We start from the raw sequence: 13,240 nt of genomic DNA, 5'->3' as shown, positions 1-13,240 counted from the left end.
CGTGAGCCACAGCCGCTGAGCCTGCGCGTCCGGAGCCTGTGCTCTGCAACGAGAGGCCGCGATGGTGAGAGGCCCGCGCACCGCGATGGGGAGTGGCCCCCGCTTGCCACAACTAGAGAAAGCTCTCACACAGAAACGAAGACCCAACACAGCAAAAATAAATAAATTACTAAAAATAGGAAAGTCTTTCAGCAAGTCATTTGCTAAAAGAGAATATGTAAAAATAAACATAAAAAATGTCTTATTCTGTTGACTAGAAGTTTCATTTTAATACTACATTAAAGAAATGTGTTTAGAGCAGAAAATCTGGAAATATTTAAATTCAGATTTCTAATGGGGTGATGCAGGATATATAGAATTTTAAGGATTGTTCTTGTGGTTCTAACTGGCTTAGAACAGAGTCAAGAGCATGCTACTGTATAAAAACCCACCTGTAGGTGTCTGCTGGGCATTTCTCAACTGTTTTAATCTACTAGGTATGGTAATTTCAGTAATTTCTACCACAAATAATTATGTTGGTCTGAGAAGAGTCTTGGGAGAAGAGCAGGGACACTAGGTGATATGGTCTCTCAACACCTCCTAGAGTCCAACACATTAAGTAATTATCTGAGTGTGTGCATGTGTGTGTGTGTGTGTGTGTGTGTGTGTGTAGCATTACATGGTCACCAAGTGGATGAGTCTGTGCCCACCTTCTGTCTTGCCTGTTGACAATGGCAAGTCTATTTTCTCGAATCATGATCGGGACACATAGTCCAGGACAAAAGTACCCATGGGGACAGTGGGATAAAATATGTGAAATTATTTCTGTCCTAGAAAATCCAGAAAGTATAATTGGAATTCAAAACTAAAACAAAACAAAAAACAAAAACCAGAATAAATATGGAAAATAAGAAAAAAAATTTGTTGTTTGGAAACAAATTTTGCATCAGACATGTGACAGTTAATGGTATTACAGAAGTTCCCCATTGTTCTAGGCCAACTCTTATGGAAACCAAAGTCCCTAGCAGCACAGGTGATATTTTCACCACTATTTTTAATTGTTCTGGATTTTAGAGGGGAAGGGACAATTAGGTGTCTACAGGTGGGGGCTACTGAAGCAAAGACAATGAATATATAAATGGAACTAAAAAATGGGTTTTGGTTTTCTGAGGCACGGTTTAAGAAAATAGGCCAGGAACAAAATAAATCCCACGAAGGATGGGAAGTACATGTTTGCTGGACAACTTGCTAATTGGATTTTTGTTTTAACATTTTGAATTAAAAATGGGGAGAGAAAATGCCCAGATGAAACTATAAAACTTATTATTTCGATATGACATAAAGAAGAAAATAATAGTGGCAAAAGCATTCAGTGTTCACAGAGGTTGACAGTTTAAAGACAACACTTACATCCTCAGCTGTTTGTCTACCAAAGTACGAGAGTTAAAAGAGATGGAAAGGTGTATTTTTTTAAAAAAGAAACAACCTGCTATAATGCTAATCTACTTCCTCTTTTAAGTCAAAAAGAAATATATCTGCATGGAAATGTGTAAACTACAGAGTAGAGGCACGCTGAAGAGCATCTTGGCAAAGGTAATTGGGGTAAGGAGCAGAGATGATGTGGCAGGAGTGGACCAAAGACAGTGACCTCGGGTGGTACTGTCAGACCTTAACTATGCAGACAGCACTGGGAGTCTCATGTAAGCCTCAAGCAGTGCTTCTGATAATCTCTTTATTTGCCTTGCTGACAGTTTCACTATTGCGAGAAGTGAGGAGGGCAACTGATAGTTTTACCCTAATTCTGACCAACGTGGAAGAGCTGTTGGTGATGGGAACCGGCGTGAGTTCAAGACAGGAAAGAAAGGAAACGTGGGGTGTGTAGTTAGACACATGCATAAAAAGGGAAGCAGGCATTCAAAAACAGTTAAGAGGAAAGACTTTCAGGGATGAAAACACACTTTGAGAGGGATGGACGTTTGTTAACAATTAACTCTGATGGCAGAATTGTGGACTATCCTTATTTTATTTTTTAAAATTTATTAATTTTAGTTTTGGCTGCATTGGGTCTTCGTTGCTGCACACGGGCTTTCTCTAGTTGCGGCAAGCGGGGGCTACTCTTCATGGCAGTGCGTGGGCTTCTCATCGTGGCGGCTTCTCTTGCTGCGGAGCACGAACTCTAGGCGCGCGGGCTTCAGTAGTTGTGGCTTGCGGGCTCTAGAGCTCAGGCTCAGTAGTTGTGGTGCACAGGCTTAGTTGCTCCGTGGCATGTGGGATCTTCCCGGACCAGGGCTCAAACCCATGTGCCCTGCATTGGCAGGTGTATTCTTAACCACTGCGCCACCAGGGAAGCCCTGCACTACCTTTAAGAGGAAGAAAATAGGTATCTAAAGAACCTGAGGTTCTGGTACAGGAGGCTCTAAGGTGAAAAGAAGGGCACCCAGCCGAGAGCAAGTAGGAGACAAATGTCAGGGACCCAGAGGATCCGTCCCAGGAGAAACAGGCCCCCTTTCCCACAAGCACCTGAGGGCCTGTACCTGTTGCTGCTCAGTGACAGCTCTGTCACCGCAGGCAGAGGGCCAGTCACTATCCAGGGCTTGTGTTCCCGCCCCCACTTCTGGGAAGAAGGGACACTTGCTCAACGTGTGAAGGTGACAGCAGGACGGGCCGAGAGCCTGAAGCACATACTGCAATGAGGAGAGACGACAGGAAAATAGCAGACCTCTCATCCTTCTCTGTCCCCACTTTGCTGTCGAGAATCACTTACCGACTGACTGAAAAGTCTGAGAAACCGTGCTACGAAGGCCCAGAGAGGGGAGGGAGTGCAAGGAGAGCTCAAGGACCTACACGTACAACTCTTATTCACCCAGGTAGATTTAAGGGTTGAATTCTTGCTGAGTAACAGGAAACAAATCTTTCTGTCCTCACACACAACACCTAGACATACACTACTTCTTAGCAGATACTCCTGTTCCTCTTACAGTTCTAGGGTTGAAGAATTCTTAGGCTACAAACATTTTACACTATTAGAGGTTTAGCAAAGACCCACTCATTAAGGGTACAGAATGAAGGACTTCCCTGGTGGCGCGGTGGTTAAGAACCCGCCTGCCAATGCAGGGGACACGGGTTCAAGCCAATGCAGGGGACACGGGTTCAAGCCTTCTCACATGCTGTGGAGCAACTAAGCCCGTGTGCCACAACTACCGAGCCTGCGCTCTAGGGCCTGCGAGCCACAGCTACTGAGCCCACGTGCCACGACTACTGAAGCCTGCATACCTAGAGCCCATGCTCTGCAACAAAGAGAAGCCACCGCAATGAGAAGCCCACACACCACAATGAAGAGTAGCCCCCCCGCTCGCCACGAGTAGAGAAAGCCCGCGTGCAGCAATGAAGACCCAACACAGCCAAAAATAAATTAAAAAAAAAAGTACAGAATGAAAACTGACAGATAAATAGTACTTTTTGGTCAAGAAGAAAAATTACTTATTACTCTGAATTGTGAACTAATAAAAGTCAGTTCAAAGGCGTCAGTGTTAATAAACTTTTCTTCTTGTTAAAAGTTATATTCAGCTCTTCAAAAACAAAGCAATTATAGCATATGAATAGTGAAAGCTAAGAGTGAAAATATACAAAGGAATCATAAAGTATATACATTTAACTTATGCAAATTCAACTATATGTTCTTAATAATGAAAGGGAGAGAAAAATAATTTTAAAATGTGGATGATTTCATTATGAATTTTACATCTATGTAAAATACATGATTACAGGGTAATTCTGACCACACATAATTTAAGATGTGATCACTAAGAAGTACTTCGGCTGCTAATGTCAAAGCAAGATAATTGAAACAAAGTTACAAGTATATGGCTAGATACGAACCTGTAGATTTCCACATTCTTGCTCTTTTGTCTGGAGAGTTTAGAGGCACTTGCTTCTCCAGCCACAATGATAGTGTTGTTTTCCATGACAACACCAGTACACACAGTGCCTAAACCCTCCCCATACTTGGGAGAGGAGATGAAATAGGTCTTGCGCAATGCAGGATCATAGCAAAAACTGGCATCTCCGTAGTTCCTGTGTCTCGACCTGATTCCTGAAGAATTGGTGCCAATGCACAGCAAAAGACTGGTAGTCTCCATGCCATAACGAAGATTGAGAGAGTGCTGTTGAGGGGTCTTGATGGCTTTGAATGCGTTTTGAATGATGTCAATGCAATTTGCATCACACAGAAGCATTGTGTTCCTTTTCAGGGCTTGTCTTAAAAAAGAAGGATTCACCAGTTGCAACCTAACTTGCTTCAGAAGTTCCACAAGGTGCTCTGTGCGCAGTTCTCGGTTATGATTTACCCATCTCAGAACTAGGTCCAGAATGCTCTCCTCTCTGGATATGTTCAGGTCATCTGATTGAATAAGCGTCAGAAGTTGGTGCACTTCAATTTCTAGTATCTCTTCATGTAAGCTCACCTCAGCAAAGTGCTGATATAAATACTTCTTCGATTGATCAGCTAAATCCTCAGCTCCAATCTGCTTTGCAAAATGATAGATACCCAAACAGTTCGAGGCATCCATATGGTCCATCATATACTTCTGACACACACTGAAGACTTCCTCCATCTGCATAAAATAGGCGGCCATAGCCACAGTCTGTACATTGGCATTACTGATCTCCAGAGCCGCATGGTACATATAATTTAATATCACCGACACGCTTTCTGCTGTGATGTCATAAAGTACGACTTCCCTCTGAGTACACTCAAGTAGTCCACAGGTAAACATCGCTTTGAAATAAGGACTAAATGCAGCCAGGACCAGCCTGTGGCAAGGGAATTTCTCCCCTTCTGCGATGAGTACGACATCAATCATCTCTGCTAGTTCTTTCATGTTCTTAATTTTATTCAGTAAATTCAAGCTGTGTTGGTATTTTTCTTTTCCCTCAGTCTTGCACTCCATGGTGTCCTCTCCAGTGTTTCTAAGTAAGTCTTCTTTAAATGTAGCTCGATTCTTGAGGTCCTGTTTACATGTCTTATTACTCACCAAGCCACAGAGATGTCATGTAACATTCCTGAAGGAAAGAAAAGAGGGAGTTTTCTTCTAAGAAAAAAAATTCTCTGTAATTTAAATATGCAGCCTTAGTTCTAAGAAGTATTTATAAGTAAATATTATTCATTCCAAGCAGAGTAGTTTAACATTAAGACAGCTACTTTGGTATCTAAAAATAACGTCGTTGGTTGTAAAATTAAAAACAGGAAATTATTAAGCACTAACAATATTTTCCTAATTGGCGGCAGAGATTTTTCTAGCAGAGGCTGGAAAGTCCTCCCTCCCAAGGTGAACGAAGAGAAAAGGGATAAGATGAGCACCTTTCTCATTTACAATTCCAGTTACCAAATTCAGCTGACCCACAGATGGAGGATACAGAGGCATTAGGAAGCATCCTCTCTGAGGAGGTGCAACATCACTGAAAAGGTTATGTGCACCGTCCCCCAAAATGCACCCAAGTGCTATCAGCACCAGTCTGAAAAATCACAAGGGAGGGGGTCTTGTAGGCTGGCTGAAAAAAAAGTCCACTAAAATTCTGCTCAAACTTTGCTATGTGGCAAATGATTCAAAACAGTGCTTTGGAAAGCGCAACCAAATACGTGCTGCCGTGAGAGTTCACAATACTTGAAACTTACAAGTAAATCATCCTAATCTTAGAAAACACACAAAAGTCCTCCCGTTTCTCTGCCCCTCCTGCTTGGCTTCTCTCTCTTCCCTGTCTCACAGAGGCAGAGGTGGAATCACTTCTTGCCTGAAAAAGCACTAGTCTAATTAAAAATCTCTTTAAGCTGGTTGTCTCAGCTTCCCCTTCCCCGGGGAACTGCAAACAGGATGTTTCAAGGAAGCTAATTAGCTCTTTGGATTTAAAGAACACTCCTAGAGCCAGAAGCCTTAACGGGAGGAGCAGATCTCAATCTCTGTCACCCTGTCCAGGTCTAATGCGGCTGTCAGTCCCAGCAGCGAGAATAAACCTCGATGGTAGAAAAGTCAGCACGAGGAGCTCAGAAAGGCAGGGAGGTGATAATTTCAACACTGAAAGCAAAATCTGTCAGCCGTGAAGCTTATAAGCCTTCTAAATTTCTGTGATCCTGTAAAGGATTAGAAACCTCATATGTCTCAACGAGACTTGGCACTTTTTCAGTGTTGAATTAAAGTTCATTTCAGGAAACAAATGTTAAGCATGATAGGAATGTTTAATTATATAATGGCAACTGTAAGACCTAAAAATCGCTGTGCTGAAGGGTGTGGAATCATAACAAGTAGCCAGTCTTGGAACCCGTATACTTGAAAGAGAAATAAAAGCCTCCTCGCCGGATTTTCTGGCGTTAATGGCTCAGTTTTATTTCAGTGAGAACTTAAGACTTTCTATGCAAGGGTTTGCAGGTTAAAAGTGAACGGTTGCTTTTTCGCTTTATTTGTTTTAGATTTTTACAAAGAGAATCCAATTATGGGTAATTAAGAGGTCATTATATTTCTAAATTCTCCTACAACACATTATGACTGGCCCAAATCATATTATGTAGGCTTCTTTACACATAAACACATCAGTCAACTTTATAGATGACAGCTGTTACTTCAAACTAAAAAACGGTAAAAGCTTTCTTATAAGGAAATAAATATTCTAAAATTTCTATTCCATTTGTACTGATATACAAGAATCCCTCAAAGGGTACCAGTACCCACAATGCTAGAAGGCCAAGGGCAGCTTCCAGATCGGATCACGTGATCTAACACAATGCAGATAGTTCAGAGTCATTAGTTCTTGATGTTGCTGGAAAGAAACCAGACGCCGGGGACCCAAATGTTAGGACCACAACCTAGGATTTTGTATCTTTAAGGCAGGAACCAAGCTACCCTCGTTGAACTTTTTGGCATAGGGCTAGTTTAATGAAAACGTAAGTGGCATTAGTTTCAAAGAGAGGTTAAAAATGAAATACCTAGTACATTATGGACTGGTTTTCTCGATAAACATGTTATAGGTAATATCTTATACACAGCTCTATAGTGGACAATGTTGGCTTTCTCCCCACATGCAGCCTGCCTTTCCTTGGTGCCACTGGGGTGGGACTGACTCCCGTTCTTACCACTGAGACTGGTTCAGGGGCTGGTGGGAGACCTGAGATTGGCCCGATTGGAGTGAAGCTCAGTCTCTGGTTCACTGGTTGGGGGTGTCCACGTGTTACAAAGATGAGAGGTCTGGATCCACTGCAGCCGTGTCCCGATAGCCAGCATGAGGACAAAGCCAGTATAGGAAAGAAGGCAGAGATTTCAGAGCAGTGGAGCTTGAAACATGCCTTATATCTGTGTTTTTCAGTTTTGAGAGAGACCATTCCCCTCATTGTTTAAGCCAGTTTGAGTTGGGAGTGCTGGTCCTGGCACTCAGGAGTCCTCACTAGTGTAAGTGGCATTTGCAAAAATACTGAGACAAGGTTGCTTAAGGTAACTGCAATTAGATATTGTATAAAGTTTCACTTTAGGTATATTCTTGTATTCTCTATTAGTACACTGTCAAGTGAAAGAACTGTAGAAACTTCTAATTATGCGCATTTCTCCTTGATAGAAGGCAGAATTACCTAAGTCAGCTCTTCTGAGTTTACCTCTTCTCATTAAATGGCTACACCATTTTACAAGCACACGAACTGAGTTTTGAGCCCAGTTCCATCTGACTCCAAAGTCTGCACTCTTAATCACTCCCTCTAGAGCAAGCACCAAACTAGGGCCAGAGAGAAAATATCTCAGGCTTTGTAGGGTTTCTGCCTTAACAATTCAGCTCTGCCGTTGCCATGCAGAAGCAGCCATAGATGATACGTAAACAAATGAGCATCGCTCTGTGCCAAAAAGTTTGTTTTACGGATACTGAAACTTGAACTTCATACATTTTCACATCTTCTTTTGATTTGAAAAAGCCATTTAAAATTATAAAATTCATTCTTGCTCATGGGTGATATAAAACAGGCAACGGGGCAACAACTCGTGTGCCACTGTCATAAATAAATCCACTTTCTAGATTATGTCTGGTGCCTAATCTCCAATTCTCTGCTTAACTCCAGATGAAGAGTTTTGAGAAGGGGAACAGTCAAATTCCTATTTTAAAAGGATCATCTGGTGTCCCCAATATTCCCAAAGATAAATCAATTTCTTGAATAAATACTTTACTTGGGTACAGTTTCTCTGCCCCAAACGCTGGCTTCAGCAACAAAAAATACTTTTAAAAAGGAAATAACTGTTTCAAACATTCAGAAGAAACATTTATGAATTTTTTAGATGGGCACATATATTTAAGTGTCCCTTCCTTCTAATTGCCTTTTATAAAACTCTTGAGAGCTACTCTAATTGCTGTGGATTTACAGACCAAATGAATTTACTGGTGTAAATCCTGAGAGATAACTGGTCAGTTACATTAGCCACCATGCTTCAGCAAGCATTCTCAGCATTGTTCCTTGTATACGTAAGGTACACAGAAGATGCTGGCATTGCAGATGGGGCTTTGAAGTGAGACGGTCCTGGGCCTGAATCTCAGTTTAGCCACTGCTTTCTGTCATCCCAAAATTATGTAACGTTTCTTTTTTAATTTATTTATTATTATTATTTTTTTATTTGTTGGCTGCGTTGGGCCTTTGTTGCCGTGCGCGAGCTCTCTCTAGTTGCAGTGAACGGGGGCTACTCTTTGTTGTGTTGTGTGGGCTTCTCATTGTGGTGGCTTCTCTTGTTGCAAAGCATGGGCTCTAGGTGCCCAGTCTTCAGTAGTTGCAGCACGTGGGCTCAGTAGTTGTGGCTCGTGGGCTCTGGAGGACAGGCTCAGTAGTTGTGGCTTGCGGGCTGTAGAGCTCAGGCTCAGTAGTTGTGGTGCACAGGCTTAGTTGCTCCGCGGCATGTGGGATCTTCCCGGACCAGGGCTTGAACCTGTGTCCCCTGCACTGGCAGGCGGATTCTTAACCACTGCACCACCCGGGAAGTCCCATAAAATTGTGTAACCTTACTGAACCTTGGTTTCTGCATGTGTAAATTGGGGTTACTGTATATAAATAAAGTAGTTGGGTCAGTCTTTTGTATCCAAGTGCTCACAGTGGGGTAGCGGAGAGTACCTCAGAGGTTCGGAACGTGGGCTTTGACTTGGGTTCCTGAGACCTGGGTTCTGATACCTCGCTCTACCATTTACAACGTGAGCAAGTTTCTTAGCCTCTTTTTGATTCCTTGCTTGGAATTAGTTTTGAGAATTATATAAGAATAGCTGGGAGAATTAAATAAGGCCGTGCATGTATAACATGTAATTTGTTTGGTAAAGCCGAAACTGGATACACCTGTACAAACATTTTTTGAACAATAAAAATGTTTGGGTTCATATACAAACTGCTTGTGGGTACAGACACAGCTCACAAATAAAAGAGAGCTGACAGCAACTTTTTCTTGTAATGAGGGCCCAGAGGGCATTCTCCTTTCATCAGCAAAATAAAACGGTATAAATGTTCTCAGTGATACCAATAGGAAGTTATTCTCTGCTCCAATTTATAGAAGACTGAATTGTGCAGTCATATTAATAGTACCCATAATAATGGAGAAAAAATGAGTAGCAAAAATAAATATAAATCACAAGAATAAAGCCTAATTACTTTGCAAATCCAAAATGCAGTTTTACCCATGTCCAGTATACTTAGTGTTAAGAAATGGATTCCTATAAATTTTAATGTGGGGCTTCCCTGGTGGCGCAGTGGTTAAGAATCCGCCTGCCAACGCAGGGGACATGGGTTCGAGCCCTGGTCCGGGAAGATCCCACATGCCTCGGAGCAACTAAGCCCGTGTGCCACAACTACTGAGGCTGCACTCTAGAGCCCACAAGTCACAACTACTGAGCCCATGTGCCTAGAGCTTGTGCTCCTCAACAAGAGAAGCCACTGCAATGAGAAGCCCGCTCACCACAACAAAGAGTAGCCCCTGCTCGCCACAACTAGAGAAAGCCCGAGCACAGCAACGAAGACCCAACACAGCCAATAGATAACTAAATAAATAAATTTATTTAAAAAATAAAATTTAAAGTGGCATAAAAATGTTAGTTTACTTAAACTACCAATGTTTTGTTTTTACAGTGTTTAATTTTATAATCTTTATATTATCTTTAAAGTTGCTACTTTTTCTAAATACTGATTGATACATGACCATGACTCCATGTTTTGCTGAAGTTAAAACTAGTTTAAATTCATAGCAGCACTGTTTGAAATAGTAAAAATTTGGAAATAACCTAAATATTCATTAACAGGAGAACAGATAGACTGTAGCATATTCACTCAAGAGAATATTGTACAGGAAAAAAAAAAGAAAAAAAAAGGAATGAACTAGAGCTACATGTATCGACATGGATGAATTTCACAAACATCAATGTGTGAAAAAGACTAAAAAGAATAGGTGCTGCCCGCCACTGATATCTTCTGTAAAATATGCAAAACAATACTATATATTCTAATAGAGTAAGTGTAGGTGATATATTATGACAAAATAAATATAAATGGTGAATCTGGTAAAGGGTCTATGGGAGTGTTTTGTCCTACTGTTAGAACTTTCCTGTAAGTTTGAAATTATATCAAACTAAAAAGTTAAAAGAATTGTATATTCTTTAAGGGCATGTACAACTGTAGTGGAATATAAAGAAAGGTAATTCTAAACACCAGGTTCGGGACAGTGGTTGCTTTCAGGAGGCGTGGAAGCGAGGGCACACAGCTGGAGGAGGGTGACAAGGAGTTTCAGTTGCGTAATCAACGTGTGACTTCATCAGCTGTATGGCAGGAACCCGATAACATACTTTATTATTCATTAGGCCTTTTTGCACATCTTAAATATTGCATAAACTAAGTTTAAAAGTAAAAATTGTATTAACATTAGAGTAACTTATAACTCTGAAAACCTAACCTATTGGGTTGGCCAAAAGTTTTGTTTGGGTTTTTCCATAACATCAAAACCCGAACGAACTTTTGGGCCAGCCCCATACAGTGTAAACCACATCAGTGCGTGTACATATAGAGAGAGAGAGAGAGACAGACAGACAGGCAGACAGGATACGTAGATACATTGAGAATTTTCCTTTTAACCTGTCAAAGTGTAGTCAGCCCAACTTATGAGTCATTGGAAAATACAGATTCTTACAACCTGCTTCTCCAGTCTTAATGAGAACTGCTCTGGGAGAAAGGCAGAAACAATTCCTTCCTACTTGTGGTTCGGTGGGAAAAGAAGTTACTGGATTCCAGAGTCAGTGTATACATTTTTTTCCCGTAGAAATGTTCAGTATGTGAGTAGGTCATAATATGAAGTGATAGAGTTGATCAACAGCAAAGTCTTGAATTTTATCGATGAAAAAATCTGAAGACCTGAGAAATGACTTGGTTAGGGTCCTACATTCCAGCCCAAAACCCCCTTCAACAGATTTTGGTTGGCACGCCAAGGAATGTCAACATGACGTCAATGATGTCTCAGTTCCAACGCTTAAAACACAGCCCTTCTGTAAGTTGGTGACTCTCATGTATGAAATCATTACCCCACGTTTAAAAAATACCTCAAGCCTATTTGCACCAGCACTACCCGTCCTCCAGACATTAGGAGGCCCTTCCTAACCTGGCACCTCCCAGCCCTTACTACCCCATCTCTGGACTTTCCCTCCTCATATTTTCCAATCTCTTAGTAGTACTGAACCACTCACTATTCTAATGCTATGTGGCTACACATGTTGTTTCCTGTGTCTGGAATATTCTTCACCTGCTTCCACCTGAAAAAATGTAACTGGCTCTTCAAAATTCAGCCCAGACGTCACTTCTTCAGTGAAGCCTTCTCTGCCCTTCCTTGCTTGTACCTTGAACACGGTGGTTATTGCACCGCTGTTACTGCAATTTATTTACGAATTTCGCCCTCCTCGCCTTTCACTGATGCGCATATTGAGGGTAGGGGGTCAGGTCTTAACCCTTTCTGTATTCTTAGCGTCTGTCTGTGACAGTGCCTCGCACAGAACAGTTGCTCAAGACGGTTTGTGCAATTAAACGAATGCTTTGCTTAGTCCTAAATTACAAGTTCATAACTTTTTTTCTTTTAGGTTTTATACATGTTATTAACCACTGTCTTGAAGATATTTTGATTCTTCAAGCTGCTATCGGTTTGTCCAAGTCAAATAAATCACCCAGAATCATTAACTTGATTTCCTTGCCTACAGCCTGACACATTCTGACACCCACTTCTCCCATCCTCAAAATTAATTCCCCGTCACCACTGCGCTCAGGAATTTGGTCCCCATTCTTAGAGAACTTAAGCCAGAGATAGCAAATTGGCTGCTCGGACTTTTTTTTTTGTAAATTAATTGTCAACACGCAGCGCTGAAACATTCCAGCATCTATTGGGAAAAAAAAAAAATGCAAGCTAGGGCAACAGTGGGTTTTTAATTCCCATGGCGACGACCACCAGCAGGACGTGAGTAGCCCCCCCCCCCAGATGGCACCCCTCCCCCCCATTCCCACCCCCCCCCCCCCGCCCTAATGCAGACCTGAGAGTCAGTCCTCATTTATAATTTCTCTCACTCCTGCCCCTTTAGTTCTCCTACAGCATTTACCTTGGTGACCCCTGGCTTTCCCCATTACTCCCCACACCCTAGTTTGCTTCAGCATCACCATCTTGTACTGACCCTGGCTGAAAATGGCTCAGGACACCTGCCCCACCCTGAATGCACTCCGAGTCTCCCCGGAGCTTTGGAAAATACTGGATTTTTTGCAAAGTAATAATCCGCTCCACACACCTGGCTTTTAATGACGGCCAGGATGGAGATAAAGCTAAATAAGGCAAGCTTCCTTTTTCCTTTCCTTTGAAGAGCTGACGTTCTGCATTCTTACCAGAGCCTTTAACATGCATCGAGTCCGTTAGTTACTCTTAAGAATCCCGCGGGGGTGGGGGGGTGGGAAACGCAGGGCGATTAGACTCCTAGGTCTACAGTTCAGAGAGCGGATCCTGTCGAGTGCCGGGCACTCTTCTCGGTTCCAGGAGGACCCCGGGACGGGCAGACACAGGCGCCCCCTCCACGGCCGCCAGGGCCGGCGAGGGCAGTCCAGGACCAGGCGGTCAGGGGCGCGGGGCTGCACGCGTGGCGGGGGCGCAGGTGCCGAGGGGCCTCGGGTGGTCCCCGCGGCCCGGTCACCGTTACTTACGGGGCTACCCCGACGGGAGGCGCGGCCGCACTTGCTCCGCAGGGGCCGCCG

At 42.7% G+C, this 13,240-nt stretch overlaps 1 protein-coding gene across 1 annotated transcript in view; it reads right to left on the bottom strand.

The window, feature by feature from the left end:
* KBTBD12 (kelch repeat and BTB domain containing 12) overlaps positions 1 to 4,929 on the bottom strand; it is a 44,453-nt gene extending 39,524 nt beyond the window's left edge. The window contains exon 1 of the mRNA XM_027098413.1: positions 3,859 to 4,929. Coding sequence (XP_026954214.1) covers positions 3,859 to 4,928 — 1,070 coding nt within the window. The 5' untranslated portion in view covers position 4,929. The remainder of the gene's footprint in view (positions 1 to 3,858) is intronic.
* Positions 4,930 to 13,240: the final 8,311 nt, after the last annotated feature.

This window comes from Aethalodelphis obliquidens, unplaced genomic scaffold, assembly GCF_003676395.1.
Source record: "Aethalodelphis obliquidens isolate GAN/ISIS:26980383/991018 unplaced genomic scaffold, ASM367639v1 scaffold123, whole genome shotgun sequence".
In the NCBI taxonomy this organism is placed as follows: domain Eukaryota; kingdom Metazoa; phylum Chordata; class Mammalia; order Artiodactyla; family Delphinidae; genus Aethalodelphis; species Aethalodelphis obliquidens.
This window is presented reverse-complemented; position numbering and strand designations above follow the sequence as displayed.